The sequence below is a fragment of the Electrona antarctica genome (genome assembly GCF_951216825.1).
Source record: "Electrona antarctica genome assembly, chromosome: 8".
NCBI lineage: Eukaryota > Metazoa > Chordata > Actinopteri > Myctophiformes > Myctophidae > Electrona > Electrona antarctica.
The window spans coordinates 20,934,393-20,953,960 of NC_136789.1; the positions used below are offsets into that span (position 1 = coordinate 20,934,393).

General features: G+C 41.2%; 1 protein-coding gene across 4 annotated transcripts; it reads left to right on the forward strand.

Moving 5' to 3' along the window:
- Window positions 1-939: 939 nt before the first annotated feature.
- LOC306927600 (FAD-dependent oxidoreductase domain-containing protein 1-like) lies at window positions 940-18,601 on the forward strand. 4 transcript variants are annotated; one of them, XR_013790547.1, is made up of 12 exons: window positions 943-1,272; window positions 1,571-1,791; window positions 2,856-2,966; window positions 3,249-3,367; window positions 3,467-3,561; window positions 4,315-4,416; window positions 4,565-4,641; window positions 6,062-6,222; window positions 6,962-7,091; window positions 7,178-7,282; window positions 8,843-10,730; window positions 10,763-11,753. XR_013790547.1 is itself a non-coding variant. In XM_079507400.1 (11 exons), the coding sequence occupies exons 1-11, from the start codon at window positions 1,122-1,124 to the stop codon at window positions 16,738-16,740; spliced, it is 1,287 nt and encodes a 428-aa protein (XP_079363526.1). In that variant the 5' UTR covers window positions 940-1,121; the 3' UTR covers window positions 16,741-16,843. The 4 variants fall into 4 exon arrangements, 3 of the variants coding, with proteins under 3 accessions (XP_079363526.1, XP_079363525.1, XP_079363527.1); XM_079507400.1 differs by lacking the exons at window positions 8,843-10,730; window positions 10,763-11,753 and adding an exon at window positions 16,726-16,843 and having other exon boundaries at window positions 940-1,272; XM_079507399.1 differs by having other exon boundaries at window positions 8,843-11,753.
- The last annotated feature ends 967 nt before the right edge of the window (window positions 18,602-19,568 follow it).

The following is a 19,568-nucleotide window of genomic DNA, read 5'->3' on the forward strand; positions in this document are numbered from 1 at the left end:
CCTATTTTGCTACCTTTGTACAAATGTACAGTCAATTTGGTTGTATTTGTATGATTTTTTTTTTAAATACTGGAATATCTTTTTTTATATTTTGATGCCCGTGAGGTTCTTATTCTGAGAGAAACAGCTCCATTCCAGTAAAGTTACCATAATAAATCAAAATGTTCTCTAAATCAATGTGTGTCACTGTTTTTTGTTTACATTAGGGTGCTCCATTTTCAATTCATCAGAACATTTATGCAAATATACACTTCTATGAAAAACTGGAAACCATCATATAAATAATAATGCCACCGTGAAGAGTCCCAGACAGGCCGACTGATTGATTGATTGAAATATTTATTAACAGTTTGCTGCTTGCAGAATGGGTACATTTCACATGAAAGCACTGTGAACTCAATACAAAGACTGTTACTGTGGAGATGTGTATGGACGGCATGAAATAGAAATATGTATCACACACTCATAGCAGCTGCAGCCATTCTAACTAATAAACTTAGCTGGCCTATCTCACAACATTTCCCCGCCCCCTTTTTACGCCCCCTTTTGTTGATAGTGGTGTTATTTTTTTTGCGGTCCATAGGCTTCCATGTTAAAAGAGGTATTTTCACAAGCCACAAACTACCGTTTTGTAAAGGTAAGGTTTATTCTACTTATTTGAGTTGTTATACCATTGTGGTTTCTTCATATTATTATCGGTCTTTGACATTTTAACATTAGGAAATGTACTTAGATTCTCCAGAGAAAAAAAGTGGTAATGCCTAATGTTAAATGACACCACTATCTACCGGAAGTGGGCGTGGAAAGGGGATCCGGTCTAGAGCCCGCCTACTGCAGGTCGTTTTCAGTTCCGCTACACACCGGATCTGCAACCTTCTAAGTGAATTGTTCCGTCATCGCTCCGCCTTCATTTTTGCCCACTAGTCACATGATAGACGCCAGTGTGGTTTCAGCCAACGTCACAGCGTTATTTACAACGTCACTTTGTCCTTGGTTAGTGGATGGTTTCAGACAAATTCAGAGGAAGACAAGCGCATGTTGAGCTCACACTTCTAGTCTAGTGCGTTTTCAGTTCACAGTGGCCTATGAACGCACACGGCATCAGGTAAACAGCTCCAGCCATGTCAACGTGGCGAGGACTACATGTTACTGTGCGCACGGTTCCCGGATTATTTAGTTGCTTGCGGGTGACCCGACGACGCACGTTGCTTTGTGGACACAGCTGTCAAAGCTTAAGCACTGGAACACATCTGCAGAAAGACTTCTTCAAAGGTGAGGTTTCACAACAGCAGCAACATCATTCATTAATATATGTCATTTTTGATGAATTGAACAAGGTGCACCCTCTTGTAAACAAGTGTAATGCTTTATTGGGTCGTCCACTCACAGTTAACAGTCTTTGTATTGAGTTGTGCTTGAAATGTACTGTAATTCTGCAAACTGAAACTGTTAATACATATTTCAATCAATCAATCAATGAGTGTTTCTGAAACAATCAATATGCATGGATGTCAGACTCATCTCAGAATCGTATCATGCATTAATTGTTGTGCAACAATGTTTGCTGTAGATCTTGAGTCAGAGTTCAACGCCTTTAGACAGAAGGCATCAGCTGCCCTGCCAGGGGGTGACTGGACCCCCTTAGACACCCATCCTCGCCTGCCACCGGAGAGAGCAGACATAGTGATCGTTGGAGGGGGTGTGGTGGGATGGTCCATCGCCTACTGGCTGAAAAAGAAGGAGCTGATGCGAGATGCTGTTCGTATACTCGTGGTCGAGAAGGACCCAACGGTAAGAGAAGTTCCTTATTATGTCATCCCCTGAGGCCTGAGCTGAAGTTTATTATTTATTTGGACAGAGGTTTTAGATAATCTTGTGTAAAGCACTTTGAATTCCATTGTTGAAATGTGCAAATAAATATGACAGTCCTCCTTAGCCGCAATTTGCAACTCTAGATTTTTTTATAATGGGATGAATCTAGAGTTGCAATACCCTCCATTGACTCCCTACTACATCTGCTTGTATTAAACGACGTTAAACTCACCATCATTGCAGCTGTATGCCAAGCTTGAATTATCCTCTTTCAATCTGCCGAGCTTGTTTTTCATAAAAATCCACCGTAGACATGTTATGAGCTACTTTCTGTCAAGAAAGTGTTGCAGTTTGGAAGCACTCGTTTTCTTTAACGGGTCATGCTGCTGCCTCCTGCATTATGTGCAGATTCGAAACAGGTGGTACGCAGGGTCGTTCAGTGACTTACGACGAGTGCTTCCAAACTCCAGCACTTAGAAAAAGCACAGAATTTCTTGACAGAAAGTAGCTCATAACATGTCTACGGTGGATTTTTATGAAAAACAAGCTCCGCAGATTGAAAGAGGACAATTCAAGCTTGGCCTACAGCTGCAATGTTTATGAGTTTAACGTTGTTTAATACAAGCAGATCGCAAACGCAATTTGGATGAGTAGGGAGTCAATGGAGGGTATTGCAACTCTAGATTCATCCCATTATAAAAAAATCTAGAGTTGAAAATTGCGGCTAAGTCCTCCTGGACTGACGGGACCCCTGGTTTGATATGCATCAGTAGGACCCCCCCATATCTCTGAGAGTGTACAAATCGAAGTATGGAACTGTCCATTTGGTTCCTATCAGTCATTTGGCTGGGCACCCCCTGGAAGGAACCCTCTCTGTTCTGGTGGTTCCTGGACCCCACTTTGAGAACCACTTGCCCAAACCATTGTGACTAGTGGATAAGTTATGGAAAGTGCAGCTATGTTGCCAAAATGGCTCTTACTTGCCCATAATACAATTTATTTTAATTGGATCAGTCTATAATGGTTGCTCTCTGTCCCTCCAGTACTCCCAGGCATCCACTGTGCTCTCTGCAGGGGGGATCCGACAACAGTTCTCCCTGCCTGAGAACATCCTGCTCTCCCTGGCCTCTGCTGACTTCATGAGGAACATCAATGTAGGTCACATGGAACTAACTAACTGACTAGTGATAGCGCATGATGACCTACTTCAGATGGAGTCAGGTCACTGTGCACGGTGAATACATTAACATAAACACATCATGAAATGGTTTCCTAAAATGATGCAAGCTATCATTTGTTGTCTTGCGAGAGAGCGTCTTGCAAATCCAGTACACCCGCTTGTAAATGTTTTACATTGTCTCTCTGTTTGCAGGGAAATGAGTTACAGTTTTAAGGTTTCTGAATCTGAGGTAGACTGTCACATTGTGTTCTCTCAGGAACATCTCGGTGTTCTGAATGAAGATCCTGTGGACCTGCAGTTCAACCATTCGGGATACCTCTTCCTGGCCAATGAGAACGTGGCTCATATCATGGAGGAGAACTACAAGACACAGAGGTATCTTACCTGTACTATTCCATATGGTGAGCTCATGGTGTCTCAAATGTCTTTCCATTACCATGCTGTTTATTAAAAAAATGTCTTGCATCAAACTAGGAATGCTGGAGCAAAAGTATCTCTTCTATCCCCCACGCAACTGAAGGCCAAGTTTCCATGGATCAACACAGACGATATCGCACTTGCTTCATATGGTGAGTGCAAATTAGAAACTGATGTCATCAAATATTTCATAGGTACATATGCAAGCTGAGAACAAGAATGCCGATCATCCACTGACCAATTGATATTGATATGTGTGCAGAGAGCACAGCTAACACCACACTGACCATTTGATCCAATGACCATGCATGTTGTCTCATTTGTTATGATGATTACACAAATTTGAGATGTGTATTATTAGCCAATCAGCTTAAAGGCTAAAGGGATAGAGAGAACTACATGATGTATTAGTAAGGACATGAATATTTCTGTAAACATCTGACAACTGTATACAAAGACTTTAGCTCTCGAAAGGAAAAGGACTGTTGGGAGAGATAGATAGATAAAACTGGTGGTCTGGGACACCTTTCCGGGGTCTTGGAATCTGCTATGGCGGTCACTGAATAAACGAAAGATGACCAACAACACTCTTGTCTTCTTCATTTCCCAAAAACCCACATCAAAACAACCTTGATTTAGGAGTAACATATACAGTCAGTTGCACTTGTTATGAAGTCATACTGTAGGTGAATAGCACCTTTTACACTCAGGCAAACATTTTTTATGAAATGCCAAATGTGCATCAAACGACACAGAAACATTCTGAAATCTTACGCAACAAATGGTGATCTCATCCAGTGATAGAGCTGCTCGAGCTCCAACATAGCCTATAGCAAATAGTTCTAGCAAAGTTAAACATAAACCTTTTCATCTTCCTGTGCTCTGTCTCTTCCCGTCTCATCCAGGGTTGGAGAATGAGGGTTGGTTTGACCCGTGGACTCTGCTGAATGCCTTTAGGAGAAAGGCCATGTCCATGGGTGTCCAGCAGTCCATTGGAGAGGTCACAGGTGTGTAAAGGCCACACACACACACACACACACACACAAAATTGTCATCTATTTGAGCATAGGGCATAGATATTATGTTGGCTTGCTTTAGGTTTTGGGCTGGCCTGTACCGGAATTATAACTGTCTGTGTTGGTGTATCTCCTACAGGTTTTAGCTATAGAACAAATATAATGAACACTGTGGAAGGAGACTGTATGGACTTCAACAGGATAAGCCATGTTAAAGTAAGTGTGACACACCTTGTAGCTCAGGTGGTTTGGCAAAATCTCAATGGAAATCTGAGGCACATAACTATAGAGGGTATGTGCGTGACATACCTGACAACGCCTACTGAGTGGCAAGAAACTACTTTCTGGCCTTTACAGCCCATACATGCAAACAGATTGCATTGCAGATTGCATTAAACGATGTTAAACGACATTAAACTCACTTTGCCACTTGATTTGCCACTCAATTCATGCATGCAATCAACTAATGCTTGCAAGTCAACCAGTTATGCAAGTTTCAGTATCGATATTTACATGAGTTAACTGGAGGGGAGTCTCCTTCAAGTAACGTCAGAACCGGTTTACCTTTAGCAGAGAACTGCATCTGTGAGAAGTAATACAATCTTACTGCAAAGTTAGCTTTTAGTGCTTTACACAAGATTATCTAAAACTTCTGTCCAAATAAATAAACTTCAGCTCAGGCCTCAGGGGATCACATAAGGAACTTCTCTTAAAACTGACATCCCATGAGATCTGTGCAGATGGTTGTGAATATAATTTGCGCAGTAATACAATTTACTTTTTAGAAGAAAGTGACTCCATCGTGTCAACAGGTGTGTAGCGGAACTGAAAATGACCTTGCGATCAGCTTGCGATGTGTGTGCAAATGCAGTAGGCGGGCTCTAGACCGGATCTGAGCACATGCAAATAGAAACCAGGTTACGCTGTCAAAATACACACACGCAATACACACGCAGCTAACAAAATGTAATAACCGGATTAAGGTTGGCGAACATGCGCTGCTCCGTGCTTGCGGTTATGGTTAGGTTAGGGTTTTTTAGGTAGGTTGCGCAGTGAAATGTTGATGTGGCATACTTACGTGGACAATTGACTGGCAAAGTGAGTTTAACGTTGTTTAATGCAATCAGATAAGACTTTTCAGTTTTGGGTGTATCGGCTGTCAAAGCCAGAAAGTATTTTTTTGTCATTCAGTAGGTGTTCCCGCATAACGTCCGGGTATGAGGATGTCACGCGCATACCCTTAATCAGATTATAAAAATGTCTTATAAATCCTGACAGTTTTCTGAAAAAGCTATGTTTCCATGTCAGTCGTTCTTCGATTTTTCAAAAATAGCAGACCTACAAGCTCGTAGCGCGCCACTCGGTGGCGCGCTATGAGCTTGTAGATCTGCTATTTTTCAATAGCTAAAGCATAACATAATGCTAACACCAAAAGGGGTTCCCGCCCAAAATGGGTTAGCCATTACAATGTTTACAATGTAATGTAAATCGTGGACTCATAGGAATTATATTTTAATATGGGTTCACCTGCCAAAACCATTCATACTAACCTTGTGAGCATTCTGTAAACATTGTACATTGAACATCATGTACTGTAATCGTACATAAAATACAACAAATGCTTTGTGTCAAATAGGTTCAGATGCCCAACAGTCGGGAATATCAGCTTGTTAAGACCGCTCTTGTCGTGAATGCAGCAGGAGCATTCTCTGGGAAACTGGCAGAGATGCTGGGCATTGGCTCGGGTCCCGAAAGCACCATGGCTGGCATCCCCGTTCCTGTGGAACCTAGAAAAAGGTAGCTAAATGCACCAAATTCCCCCATCATTTTTCTGCAGTATCAAAATATTCATGAAAATCATTAGTGATACAGTTTTTGCATGTGTATTTTATTGCAATTATAAATCATCACTCAGCCTAGTTTAGTAGTTTCAAACTTAAAATAAATGTCAAACAAATATTAACTAAGGCATGAACCATCCATTGGACACCAGACTTAAGTTGTTCCATTTATCAAGTGGCTTGATGAGTATTTACACCCCTATAGCCTATTTATGCCCAATAAACTTCAAATTCCATGTTATTTTATGTTAACTTTTAGAAAGTCCAGATACTGTAGCGATTTCAGTCCGTTCCTGATGTGTTTTTTTGTAAAGAGCAACATAATGAAATAACTAATGACAAAATGAAAGACAATTTCAGTCACCAGGAGCAGGGATGTTTGTTTCAATGAGTCTAACATTGAGTTGGAAATGGAATAGTTGTTATAGGAGGGCTTTTCTTTTCTTGAATCACACAACAACAACATTGAATCAACAACAACTTAAAAACTGTCTGGGTCGCACACAAATGTCTGAGTAGACAGACGACAGACCACAAGTGTTTTAAAGTGATTTCTGGTATTCAGTAATTTATTATGATGCAAGTGAAAGCAGCAAAAGCAAGATAGAGATATTTAAGACGACAAGAATGTCTTGGACAGTTATGCAACTTTGAGTTTTGTAACTAATATAACTGTCCCTTTCTCTTTTCCAAAGGTATATCTATGTACTACACTGTCCTGATGGACCGGGTCTGGACACTCCTTTCCTAGTAGACTACTCTGGAGTGTACTGCCGGAGAGAGGGACTGGGTGGGAACTACATTGCTGGGGCATCGCCAGAGGAGGTCTGTAATACTACTTTGTGGTTTCCCTCCCTGGTTTTCTAAATGTGGAATCTATTACACTTACAGTATGTGTCTTTCTGTCCCAGGAGGAGGAGCCTGATACCAGTAATCTGGAGGTCGACCACCAGTTCTTTGAGGAAAAGATTTGGCCTCACTTGGCCCACCGTGTTCCTGCATTTGAAAAACTCAAGGTAGGTGTAGGCCTATGCCTATTTCATGCTGATGTAGTGCGCCATGATATGTCCTGCTTTTTCAGCAACTTGTTTTCAAGGGGGTCCTGTTGATGTATGTTAATCTTCCAAAACCAGAAATGGGCACTCTATTGTGCAACCATTGGAACTTTTACTTTGGACATTGTGTTTTGTAGATCGTAAAACAGACATTTTCAGTCAGACAATCTTGGATTGAATAATATATTTATTTGGCGTCAAGGCGTCATTTCATTAATTCCCCATAAACATGAAACTATTATAAGGAATACATTATCTGCCAAATAGATATTACAGGGAATTAAATAGACCCCTCCAAAGGAGCCCACAGGTGGATGCTGGGGTGGGGGCAGTGGTGTAATGGTGGTTTTTTTTTTGGGTACCACAGCGTTTTAATGACGTTGCGTGCATGCAAGCACGCACATGCACACGCGTACGCCTACATGTGTGCATGCGTACAGAACAGCGCACCAGTAGTTTACTGGTGTATAAATAGTAGTAGGAAACTTTAGGAACTTTTATAAATCTTCTCAAGGAATGCCTTGAATTAAAAGGTGTAAGCCATAATACAAAGAAAAACAACTAAAATGTTTGAAGGAATCTTTTCTTACTCGGTGGAGGACGAGGACGAGGCATTCTTAAAGGGGTATTCCACTCATTTTCAACATTTTACTATGTCATTAATATACCTTAGAGCTGTTGTGTGGAAATAATAAAGTTCCCCCATTTTATGTTTCCTAGTACTGTAAGTATGAAAAGAATCATTAACATGGTGAAACTGTTCATACTTACAGTTCTAGGAAACACAAAATGGGGGAACTTTTTTATTATTTCCACATAATAGCTCTAAGGTATATTAATGACAGTAAAATGTTGAAAATGAGTGGAATGCCCCTTTAAGAACAGTATTGTTGGTGGTATTACGTTCTACGAGCATGACACCACTGGGTGGGGGTGAAGCTAAGCAGAAAGCGGCATTATAAAAACGATGTACGATAATTATCATATCTGTACGATGTTTGCCCTCAAAAATGCTCAAATGTACAATAATTTCTCCATATCACCAAAACATTCGCGATCCGTTTTGGACTAACTGACCCTGGATCTGTACTCGGCGGCATTAAAAACACCGGTCGCGTCTTTCCAGTCCAGTTTCAGCCTTTTATCTGTGCAAGGTCTAGGAAGTTGCCTGCTTTGCAGCATATGTGATATGTTTTTGTCTCATAGGAGTCTCAAACAAGGTTTCTTACACTCAATTCACTCTTCGTGAAATTACACCTTTTACATTCTTTTTTGGCTGTGTACGATAGTTTTTTCAAACACGATAATTGTAAGCCTCCGGTACGATAATTAAACATTTCCCATCTGGCAACACTGAACAGAATGAGTGAGCACTTCGCAGGGAGGTTTAAATGACCTGCTAGATGGAGTGAGGCGTGAGCATGTGAACTGAACTGGCTCTGCAGGCTTCAGAAAGACACAATGACAGCATAAGAGCTTTGTGCAGGGTACTTATCCTACTGGTTTTCCTCCTCATCTCAGGTTACCGGTGCATGGGCCGGCTTTTATGACTACAACACCTTCGACCAGAATGCCATTGTGGGTATACATCCATTGGTCAACAACATGTACTTTGCCACAGGGTTCAGTGGACATGGCCTCCAGCACTCCCCCGCAGTGGGGCGGGCTGTGGCAGAGCTCATTCTTGATGGAAAATTCAAGACCTTGGACCTGAGTGGCCTTGGCTTCAGAAGAATCCTGGATCAGGAACCCATGTTGGAGAAAAACATTGTCTAGAGTCTAGACTCGGTTGTCGTGAACTGGTTTTAATGCCAGGAAGTCAAATTTGGCATTGACAAATGGCCATAATTCCTCTGTTCAAGTTATCTCTGCAAGGTGGAGATAGAGTGTGGCATGGGATTTACACTGCTATCCCAGAGTGTGGCATGGGATTTACACTGCTATCCCTCTGACTCATGATATGTGCTGGTACTAGTCGGTCAGACGCATGCAATTCACTGGCATAAGCCAAGGCTACAGGCTGAAATGCCAATTCTCCAAAGTTGCATTATAGTTGATAATCTATATTATGTCTCTCCGGTCCGCTGTCATTTGCCTTTTCATAGTTCAGTCATGATATGGCTTACTGGTCTCAATCGGTTCTCAGTTGCCGTTTGTAATGGCAATATTTATCAACAAATGCAGTAGATTCCCTCAAGACATTTATCTTTTAGCTAATTCCGATCAGGGATTGCTGCAGCAGATCATTTTTTTCCATCCGTTTCTGTTTTCTGCATCTTCCTCGGCATATGCTCTCTCACCGCATCTAGTATAAACGTCTTCTGCCTTCCTATTTTCCTCTTTGCTGGCAGCTCCATCTTCAGCAACCTTCTCCCAATGTATCCCTCATCCCTGCTCTGCATGTCCAAACCATCTCAACCTGAATTTGTTCTCACATTGCATATCAATTTTATATTGTGGTATTTTTTTAAACATTTAAAATGGCTAGTAAATAAAATGCAAAACTCATTACAAGTCTGAAGACAGTCCAACAGCTGAAACAGCTTTACACTGCGATAGTGTAAGTGGATGTGAAATGGTTTCATGCTGAGCCACGCCCACGCCGGTACGTGAATGTGGTCTTACAAAAATGTTGCTTCCCTCCCTCGGACATGCTCAGACAGATATGCTGATGTCTGCTGCTGTTGTATTTTAGAATTTTGATGCTGGTCTATGAATTGGCCTTTAGGCTTTAACCCATTTACGGCCAAGCTACACCAGGCTTTTCTCGTGCGTTTAATTTAGGTCCAGTCCTATTTTAAAAAACGCACGCACGGGCCGCACGTTTAGGGTAAACGCACGAGAAAAGCCTGGTGTAGCTTGGCCGTTAGGCCTGACGTTGAAATTAAAAAAAAGTCCTCTGAAAGAATATATATTCAAAGATTTATGCCGCATTTTCACGATTTTTCAAAAATAGCAGACCTACAAGCTTGTAGCGCGCCACTCGGTGGCGCGCTATGAGCTTGTAGATCTGCTATTTTTCAATAGTTAAAGTATAACACAATGCTTAGTTAAAACACCGAAAGGGGTTCCCGCCCAGAACGGGTTAACATCATGTAATATCATGTTACAAGTGATGACAACACGCAACACTACTTTTTGATGTGTTCTCTGTCCAAAGATTCCATACAGCCGGCCTACTCTAGTTGCCTCGTAATTATGTAATGACGAATGTGACACGTTGTCAATCATTGGTTAATCATGGTTAAGTCAGTCTGTAGGTTTTAGCAATATTCAACCAATGAAAAGCACTGTATTAACGAGAGCTTGTGACTAAATAATGCCTACATTAGATCCATTGGAACACAGGTTCTTTTTTTCCATTTCCTGAAAAGTAATGGTTTTGGATATGCAAGATTTCCACCTGACAGTGACTATATGCATATCATCCACCCTACCCAGCACCAGACAGACACCCTACCCAGCACCAGACAGAACACTGAAGGCAACTCTATTGAGCACAACCTTCTAGTTCTTTCTTTTCAACCCTGTCAACATCTTAGAACCCTTAAGACTTTTTAGTAGAAGTAATAGTGGTTTATTTGATGGTGACAATTACACATTGACAAACTGATTACACAATTATCAGATGTGTTAATATCAAAGTATTTGTACTGTAGATACGAATAATATCTGAATCAAAACAATTCACAGTTGAAAAAAGGAAGCATGTTTCAATATTAAGAGATGTGTTTGTAACCCAGCAGCAGAAAATATTGCCTGTTTGGAGTCTACAAATATTGATTTTAAGATTACTGTGAAGGAACTTTGGATATTTTACTCTTTTACAGTATGCAATACGTTTGCAGCATTTGACCAGTTACATTGAATGCTAATGCATTTAATTCATTTTTGTTGTATTTGTATGTATACTATATGCATTTGTATACTGCTACTGTTGGGGAGAAATCCCACAGGTGTCATTTATTTTATACAATTTATTTTGAATACCTCACCAAGATGCTCCAGCAAGGCCATGCAAATGTTTCAGTTGGAGCCACTGTTCTGCAGAAGCTGTTCTTAGAAGATAAATGGTTTTGAACATAACAGTTTGGGTGCCAGTTCAGTTAATAGGTCTAATATCTGGCTCCCCCTAGCGTTCAGATAAGCTCAGTCTGTAGAAAATAGAAAATTCCACTGTATCTTCTATGAATCAAACATTGTGAGACATTATTGGACTAAGTAATATTTAATTGCAGACAAACTTATCAAATATTTTTGTAACAAAGTATTTGTTTGGATGCAAGTTTTTCATCTATTGTGCACCCATTACAGTGGAATGTACCGGTATATTTTCCAGGAATGATCTTTGGGAGGAAACTGGGGCTGACGAGTAGTGCGATTTTATGAATGTTGAACTATAGTTATAATTTTAATAAACCTGAGTCACAAAGATGTAATTTTGTGCTTTGAGTTAATTGCCACCAGTACGATATGGTTGTGGGTCAAAGTTCAGATAATCTCCCTGACCTCGTGTTTCATTGAATAAGCCCACAATGTTTCTTGGAGGCATGGCAGTAAAATCCCCTAATAATGGGTCATTGTGTTTTATCCACAATCATCATAATTCACTTTCTATTGACGGTACTATACTTATAATAATAGTTGCACTAATCTCATGCCTCGTAGATGATTGAGGCACTTACCAAGTACATTTACCATTCACTTGTCTGGGCACAAAAGTCACTTGTCCGAAGCACAAGCACACAAAAATACATTTTAAATGAACTGTAAGTTGGTTTTGGTGAATACGTTGAATATGTTTGAATATTCTCAGTTTACAAGTTAATAGCCCTAGAATGTCTGTGATCTAATATATACATTTCATGTATTCCAAATACACAGCCATGGATCGTTTCTATCCACGCACGTTTAGCAGACTGACCTTGTCTGCATTTAAACTTGTATCACTGCGTGTGCACTCACCCAATAATTAATTCCTAAGGCTTGAAGTCATTTTGGGGACTAGTTTCATATTAATTTGAAAGTTCTGGCAGAAAACGTATATTTAGTCAAATACGGACGACATTCTCTCCGGCGAGGAGAGAATGTCGGGCTTGTACAATTTACAATTTAGGCATTTAGCAGACGCTCTTAATCCAGAGCGACTTACATTTAAGCAATAACAAAAGCATGGCATACATCACATATATAAAAAGTAGTTATCATGAATCATGCGTAAACTAAGAACGTAACAGTGGAGTATCTATGTAAACTATACATACTATACTATATAATATATTATACATGTGTACTATAAAGTGCTATGACTACATAAAGTGCAATTCTAGAGCTGTCTACGTAACAAGCTATAAGTCTGTTTAAAATACTATCTAAGTCTACATAATGTGCTATCTAAGGGGCTAGGCTAGGGCAAGTGCTACGGGCCATGGTGGAGTCTGAAAAGGTGGGTTTTCAGGCTACGGCGGAAGATTGGGAGTGAGGCTGCAGTTCTGACTGTGATGGGAAGTGCATTCCATAGTTTTGGAGCCAGAAGGGAGAAGAGTTTGGGACGTGTGGAGCGTTGTCCCGGCGTTTTTAGTGAAGGTACCTCCAGCTTCCCTGCGTTGGCTGATCTGAGTGTGCGGGAGGGTTTGTAGGGTACGATCATACTTGTGAGATATGGGGGGGCCATGCCTTTGGTTGCTTTGAATGCCAGCATCAGAGTTTTGTATTCTGTGCGGGCAGCGCGGGTCCGGCCTGTCCTAGCTCTGGTCCATAGCCTTCTACGATTCTGCCCTGCAGTATAAGGCTATGTGACTTTCAGTTTTAAATCTCAAATGGAAATCAGACCAGCCTCTCCTCTTTTGTGGAAATCTCACGAACGTTTGACCTACTCACCAATACAAAGACGGTTTGTGTCAATAGAAAGCCTACTTTCCTTAGTGGATGCACTCTGAGCCCCCCACCACGCGTATAAATGGTACTTTTTGGCCAAAAAGGGCTTTTGTTTCCACCGGAAAAAATATATATTTTAGTTACTCCGCTGCGCCCTCTACTGATATTGCCCAGAGAACTGCCTCATAGAGAATATTTTTCCTCCGGTGAAAAGAAATCTCTTTCTGGCCAAAAAGTACCGTTTATACTTGTGGTGGGGGGCTCAGAGTGCGTCCACTAAGGAAAGTAGGCTTTCTATTGACACAACCCGTCTTTGTATTGGTGAGTAGGTCAAACGTTCGTGAGATTTCCACAAAAGAGGAGAGGCTGGTCTGATTTCCATTTGAGATTTAAAACTGAAAGTCCCATAGCCTTATACTGCAGGGTAGAAGCAGTAGAAGGCTATGGACCAGAGCTAGGCCTGTCCCAGACAAGCGGACAAGCCTTAATGTCAAGCCCTGGTTTAGGTACTGTTGCCTCACAGCAAGAAGAACCTGCAATTGAACCTGACTTCACTGGGGCTGCTGACTGGCCTTGGAGATTGCATTTTCTCCTCCTGTCCACATGGGTTTCCTCTGGGTGCTACTTTTTCTTCTCACACGAAAATAGCTTCCTACACCTGCCAGTTTACTGGCAATTAGAGCTGGAGCTGGACAAAATTGGGATATGTGCAAATGTATATATAATCTTTATTTCAGACAGGAGTCCATATCACATAAGATCAACGTACAAAAAACAAAGACAAAACATGGGGAAATGATAAAAGCGAGCAATTAATACAAAACAAAGTACAGTAGTGCACATAAATGTATACTGACCTACCTAATCAGCAGCAGGCTGTTGAGCCAGTGCTTGCGCAGCCTGGGTGTGACCCAGTAACATGGGGCGTGGGCACTGGCACACCAGCAGAGGTAAACAACTGACTGGCACTGTGCCACCTAGAGGTCCTAGACGACTGTCTCATTAAATCTTAATATTAAGAAGATATGGCAATAGACATGAGCTATGTTTAATAACAACTTAAGCCATACTCATTGCAAGCCTAAAATAGGGACACCAGGTTGAAAGTAGTTACGTTATAACTTTCCTCATAGTCATAGAAGTACTTCCATTCCTGTTTACGTCTGCATGTTGTGTTATGCAGAACAGGGCTTTGGACAAAGTGCTCTATTCTACCAGAGTGAAAATGATTGCAAACATAAAGTGCATGCAAAGTGCATGTTGCTCTTCAGGGTGCCTGCATGGCATGCTGTGCCCCAGCGCAACACATCATACCATGTTGGCATCTTTGAGGGCTCCAGTCAACAGAGGGAACTTGGAACCTCACCACCATTTCAGCCTGATTCAAGCCAAATGCATTTCTTTCAGCCAAAATTACTGGTGGGGTCTGCTGTACCCTGTCACAGTTGCACACTCATTTATTTTACACCATAATATTTGTTGCTATCTATCAGATTTACAGTGAGTGGTGATCACATAAACTAAGAAAGCATAGTTTGTGTCATGCATTTCTTAAAATTCTCATATACAATTTATTGATGGGAGGTTGTTAATAATATTTTATGTCAACCTTTTGTTGTCTTTGTAATATCCCTATGGTACATTCAGGAGATAACTGTATAGCACCACTGCAGCTGAATATATAATAGGAAATACTGGCAGCCACTTCAAACTTTCTTTGTCCTCAGGATTTGCATCTACTTAATGGAGCACCAGCCTTTCCTGTTGAGGTCCTGTTGAGTGCAGTAGTCCTTACCTAAATGAGAGATATAAAGCTATCTTCCATACATATCATCTGTGAAAGTGTCCTTTTTATAATTAGTTTTGCCACTGGAATAGGGCACAGATGCAGTACCCCCTCCAGCTCTTCATTTTGATGCAAATGTTACGCAGACTTGCAGGTTTTCGAGGGGGAGGGGTGCCAATGGAAATGCAATTGAAGGATTTCTTTGTGGGGCCCGGCACAAATCCCAAATGCTCTCGGAGTTGAAAACAAAAACAGCATGGGTGCTGAACTGGTCACACTGGAGCCTGTGAATAGATGCACCTTGTGTGAGCTGTATAGATTTACGTGCTTCCGGGAAATGTGTGCAGCCACTGAATATAGAATATTCTAGATGCCCAATGGCATCCTATTATTGTTTACACTGTTATGGGACCATGTTATGCTGTGGTTTGTAATGGAGAGATTCGCAGCCAACCACATTTAGCAGGAACCACTGCTCATTTTAAAAGCAGCAGAATTTAGTGACAACATCAGACATAGACTGGATGCATTCTGACTGGCTCGTGCGACTGTTTGAGGCCAGTGTACATGGTGGCATGTGGCTGGGATTAGGAAATTTCACTGTGGATTAAAATCTTTTCCAACGCCTTCATGGCCACTTGCGAGACGAAAGGAGTCTAAAGTTCCAAAAGAAATCCAGTGTGAAGTTTCGTGCCCATGGCCTCACTTTGCAGGTACGTTAAAGTATTACGACGATTAATGCTTTTATTTAGAACTTGTTACAATCTAACTTTAATGTTTTTATTTTAACATTAATTTAGTCTAAAAAATGTCTCATTCATTCTCTTTAAAATCTGATTGAAATGTTATTGATATTTACCCCAATTATAGTTATATGTTTGCTTTTTCTTTTACTGAAAGGCTTGACATGCTGATGCTGAAGTTGCAAAGAGTTTGCAAATAGCACAGACCATTATTTGTGTCTAGTTTTCCCTTTGTGGTATGGCAGCTTTGTCAGTTACATAACAGAGAAACACAAAGGACCACAATACCATGGCTAAACTTGTAGTCCACTGCAAAACTAACTCAAACTACTGTCCTGTAGTGTTCCTGTTCGAATGTTAGATTTTGTTGTTAGATCCTCTGTCACTAGTAAAATAACAAATATCTAAAATAATCAGACTTGGAAATAAGTCATAGATCTCCCATATTACAGAATGTGGTCCTAATATCTCTAATATACCCATCTCTAATGTGCTGTTTATAACTTCACATTCAGCAAAACCTTTCACAAACCTCCAAAAGCAGTCTCTTTAATTCAGTGTTTGTTCTCATGTTTTATATTGTACATTGCAATGCACACTACATTTCACACATTGGCCTACACTGTTATCATTAGAGAAATGTAGACAAGGAGTTCACATCCACCTATGGACACGTGAACGCAGGGAATTCAACCTGAGTATCTTTGTTTGGGGAGGGGGGGGGGTACATACAGTTGAATTCTCCCCTGGACAACACTCCAAAAATGTTCCTTTGGTTCCCTCCCACATTACCATTTATCTTGGATGTAAAGAAACAAAAGGGTGAAGATTGGAGAGCAAACAGAGGAGGATGGTAGGAACTAGGATGTGGTGGCCTAGTGGGACAGCAACTGCTTCAGTGTCCAGCTGGTGATCCCCTCAGCACCACATAGATGCCTATTATGTGTATACATTGCATACATTTATCTAAGATATTGTACTTTTTCTTACAACTCCAGGATGTTCCAGGCTAGGAACTTGAAGAGAAGCCACAGAACACGGTTGGTCACCAAAGATGGCCGCTGCAACATTGAGTTTGGAAACATTGAGTATAGCAACCACTTTGCTTTCCTGGTGGACTTCTGGACCACCTTCGTGGAGATCCGCTGGCGCTTTGTCTTTCTGCTCTTTGTGGCGTCCTTCACTGGGAGCTGGTTCGTTTTCAGCCTGCTGTGGTACTGGATCGCAAAGTCCAACGGGGACCTGAGTGGACAGAACCGTACAGATGGACACGTACGGTGCATAGACAATGTTAATGGCCTCACCACAGCTTTCCTTTACTCTTTGGAGACCCAGACCACCATTGGGTACGGTGGCAGGGCGCTGACAGGTCACTGTGCTGGCACAGTGGCTCTCATCATCGTTCAATCTCTCATTGGTGTCTTCATCAATTGTTTCATGTGCGGGGTAATCTTAGCCAAAATCTCCTCACCCAAGAAAAGGGCAAAGACGGTCACTTTCAGTGACACAGCTGTCATCTGCTTAAAGAAAGGCAGCCTTTGTCTCCACATGAGAGTGGCCAACCTACGAAAGACCTTGTTAATAGGGAGTCAGATCTATGGCAAGCTGCTAAGGACCACAGTAACAGCAGAGGGCGAGACCATCATTCTGGACCAGCTGGACATTGACTTTACGGTGGATGCTGGGAAAGACAACTTGTTCTTTGTATGCCCACTGACCCTCTACCACGTCATAAACACGTCAAGCCCCTTCTATGAGCTGTCAGTAGACACTCTTCCACAGCAGGACTTTGAGTTGGTCGTCTTCCTGGATGGGATGGCTGAGTCCACCAGCTCCTCCTGTCAGGTCAGAACCTCCTACACTCCGCAGGAGATCCAGTGGGGATACAGCTTCTTGCCCATCATCTCTCGCACAAAAACAGGCAAATACAGAGTCGACTTCTCTAACTTCTCCAGAACGGTACGGGTCACCACGCCCCACTGTGCCCACTGTTTCAGAACCGACGTGGACCAGCGCAACCACAACAATCAAAATCAATTGAATCACATGGGGAAGGCGGGAATTGATAACCCCGGGTTTGAAGTGATTGAGATTCAGGACTCGGTGGACATCACCAAAATGTGAGAAGGCAGACGAAAACTGAATGTGACCTCAGTTACACACAGAAAGACAGGATGTGGGAGATGGCAAAGAGAGATCTGGGTTTATCACTTCCTTTGTGAGACTGATGTAAATGGTTTGACATTTACATCTATGAAAGCCATCTCTTTCAAATGTTGAAAAAAAAAGGTTTGGAGCCTCCAGGGCAAGATGAATATGATTGTATCAATACTGTATCCATGCCCAGTGTTTCAAAACGTAATTACAGCACAGAATTAAACTTCACAAGTTGTTAATCTTGTTGGACAGAACAATATGTATTTACTTAAACCAGTGGCAGCTAAGCTGTTGCTGGTGACGGCTCGTTACAATCAAAGCACCTTTCTGACATGGGACTGAAGCTACTGTACTGTACTGTAGTTGGCTCGACAAAGAAAGTGATGGAGGGTTGACAGTTAAGGGGGAAGGGAAAGAAAGTACAGCACAGTGGGTACTCTTTGTGAGAAGATTATGAACTGAGTCCTTTATAATGAAAAATTGTTGCCGGGAGAATAGTAGGACAGACATTTTGAGACATTATTCCTACTAAAATTACTAAATGTGTCTTTTGTCATGTTGACATATTTTTAATGCCTTGATTACTAATTATCAATTATTAATTAGGAAACTGTGAACATAGCTGCTAACTCCATGTCCTTTAATGTGACCATTCTATGTTTTCTAGATTCTATTGTGTATGGTATGATGTGTTCTCAGGGAAAACTGCATCCTAATTTAGCATACTAAAATAAACCTATGATTTTTTTTTCACATTACCCTGACTTGTCCTCAATTCTTTGTGGGGTCTTGATGTCTTAGTTTGTTTCTCTGTAGGCCTACTGTATGTGTATGCTGTTGATATTTGTGGCAGCGGTGGCCGAACGGTTTGCGGAGCGGTCTTGTTATCGGAAGGTCGCCAGTTCGAATCCCTGGACCGGCACGTTAAAATTACCACCGCTGAAGTGCCCTTAAGCAAGGCATTGAACCCCTACCATGAAATGTTCTATGAGCAGGGTCTGGCTGTAAACAAGCATCTCGAGCTTAGTCCATTCACCCTGGGTAAACAAAGAACTTTGCTTTGCTTTATATGCACTCATAGTTCTTCTTGGGAGCCATGAGAGGGTGCTGTTTGGCAGTAAGACTTATCAATAGGAAGAGTTGGCAACTGAGAACTCTGGGCACCATTATTTACACATTTATATATTTGTATTTTAGAAAATGGGGGGAGGGTAAAAACATGATAAATACAATAATTTTTACATAATTTACTTAATAAAAGTATATATATTTGTTTTTACATTTAGGGAATAAATGCTACTTAACATTGAGGGGCCTACAATTTTTAGGTGCCCTCTTGATCCATTGTATCCAATGTACAGTACAGGGTAAAACTGAGCTTGGAAAGGGTATATTTCTCTAATGCTTAGATTATACATAACCCAATGCCAAGTAATTATTATAAATGTTAACTCTATGGCCATTCAATTATATTTCACTGCACATTACAAGATTAACATGAACTAATTGTTAAAGAATTAACAGTTTAAGTTTCACACAAACAAATCAACTGTTTTATTCTTACCCCATGCAAGATATTATGGTCACCATGACCTGATTTGTGGCATGCTTTGTTTGAAAATTAGCAGTAACAAAGTGACAAAGTAACAAAGATACCATTCACCACATGTTTCTGAAATAGTTA

Bases quoted from the DNA above. Each gene is read 5' to 3' on its own strand.
- LOC306927600 (XM_079507399.1), top strand. From the start codon at position 1,122: ATGTCAACGTGGCGAGGACTACATGTTACTGTGCGCACGGTTCCCGGA. The intron at 3,368-3,466 runs GTATCTTACCTG...GCATCAAACTAG, and splicing joins GAGAACTACAAGACACAGAG to GAATGCTGGAGCAAAAGTAT. The intron at 4,642-6,061 runs GTAAGTGTGACA...TGTGTCAAATAG, and splicing joins ACAGGATAAGCCATGTTAAA to GTTCAGATGCCCAACAGTCG.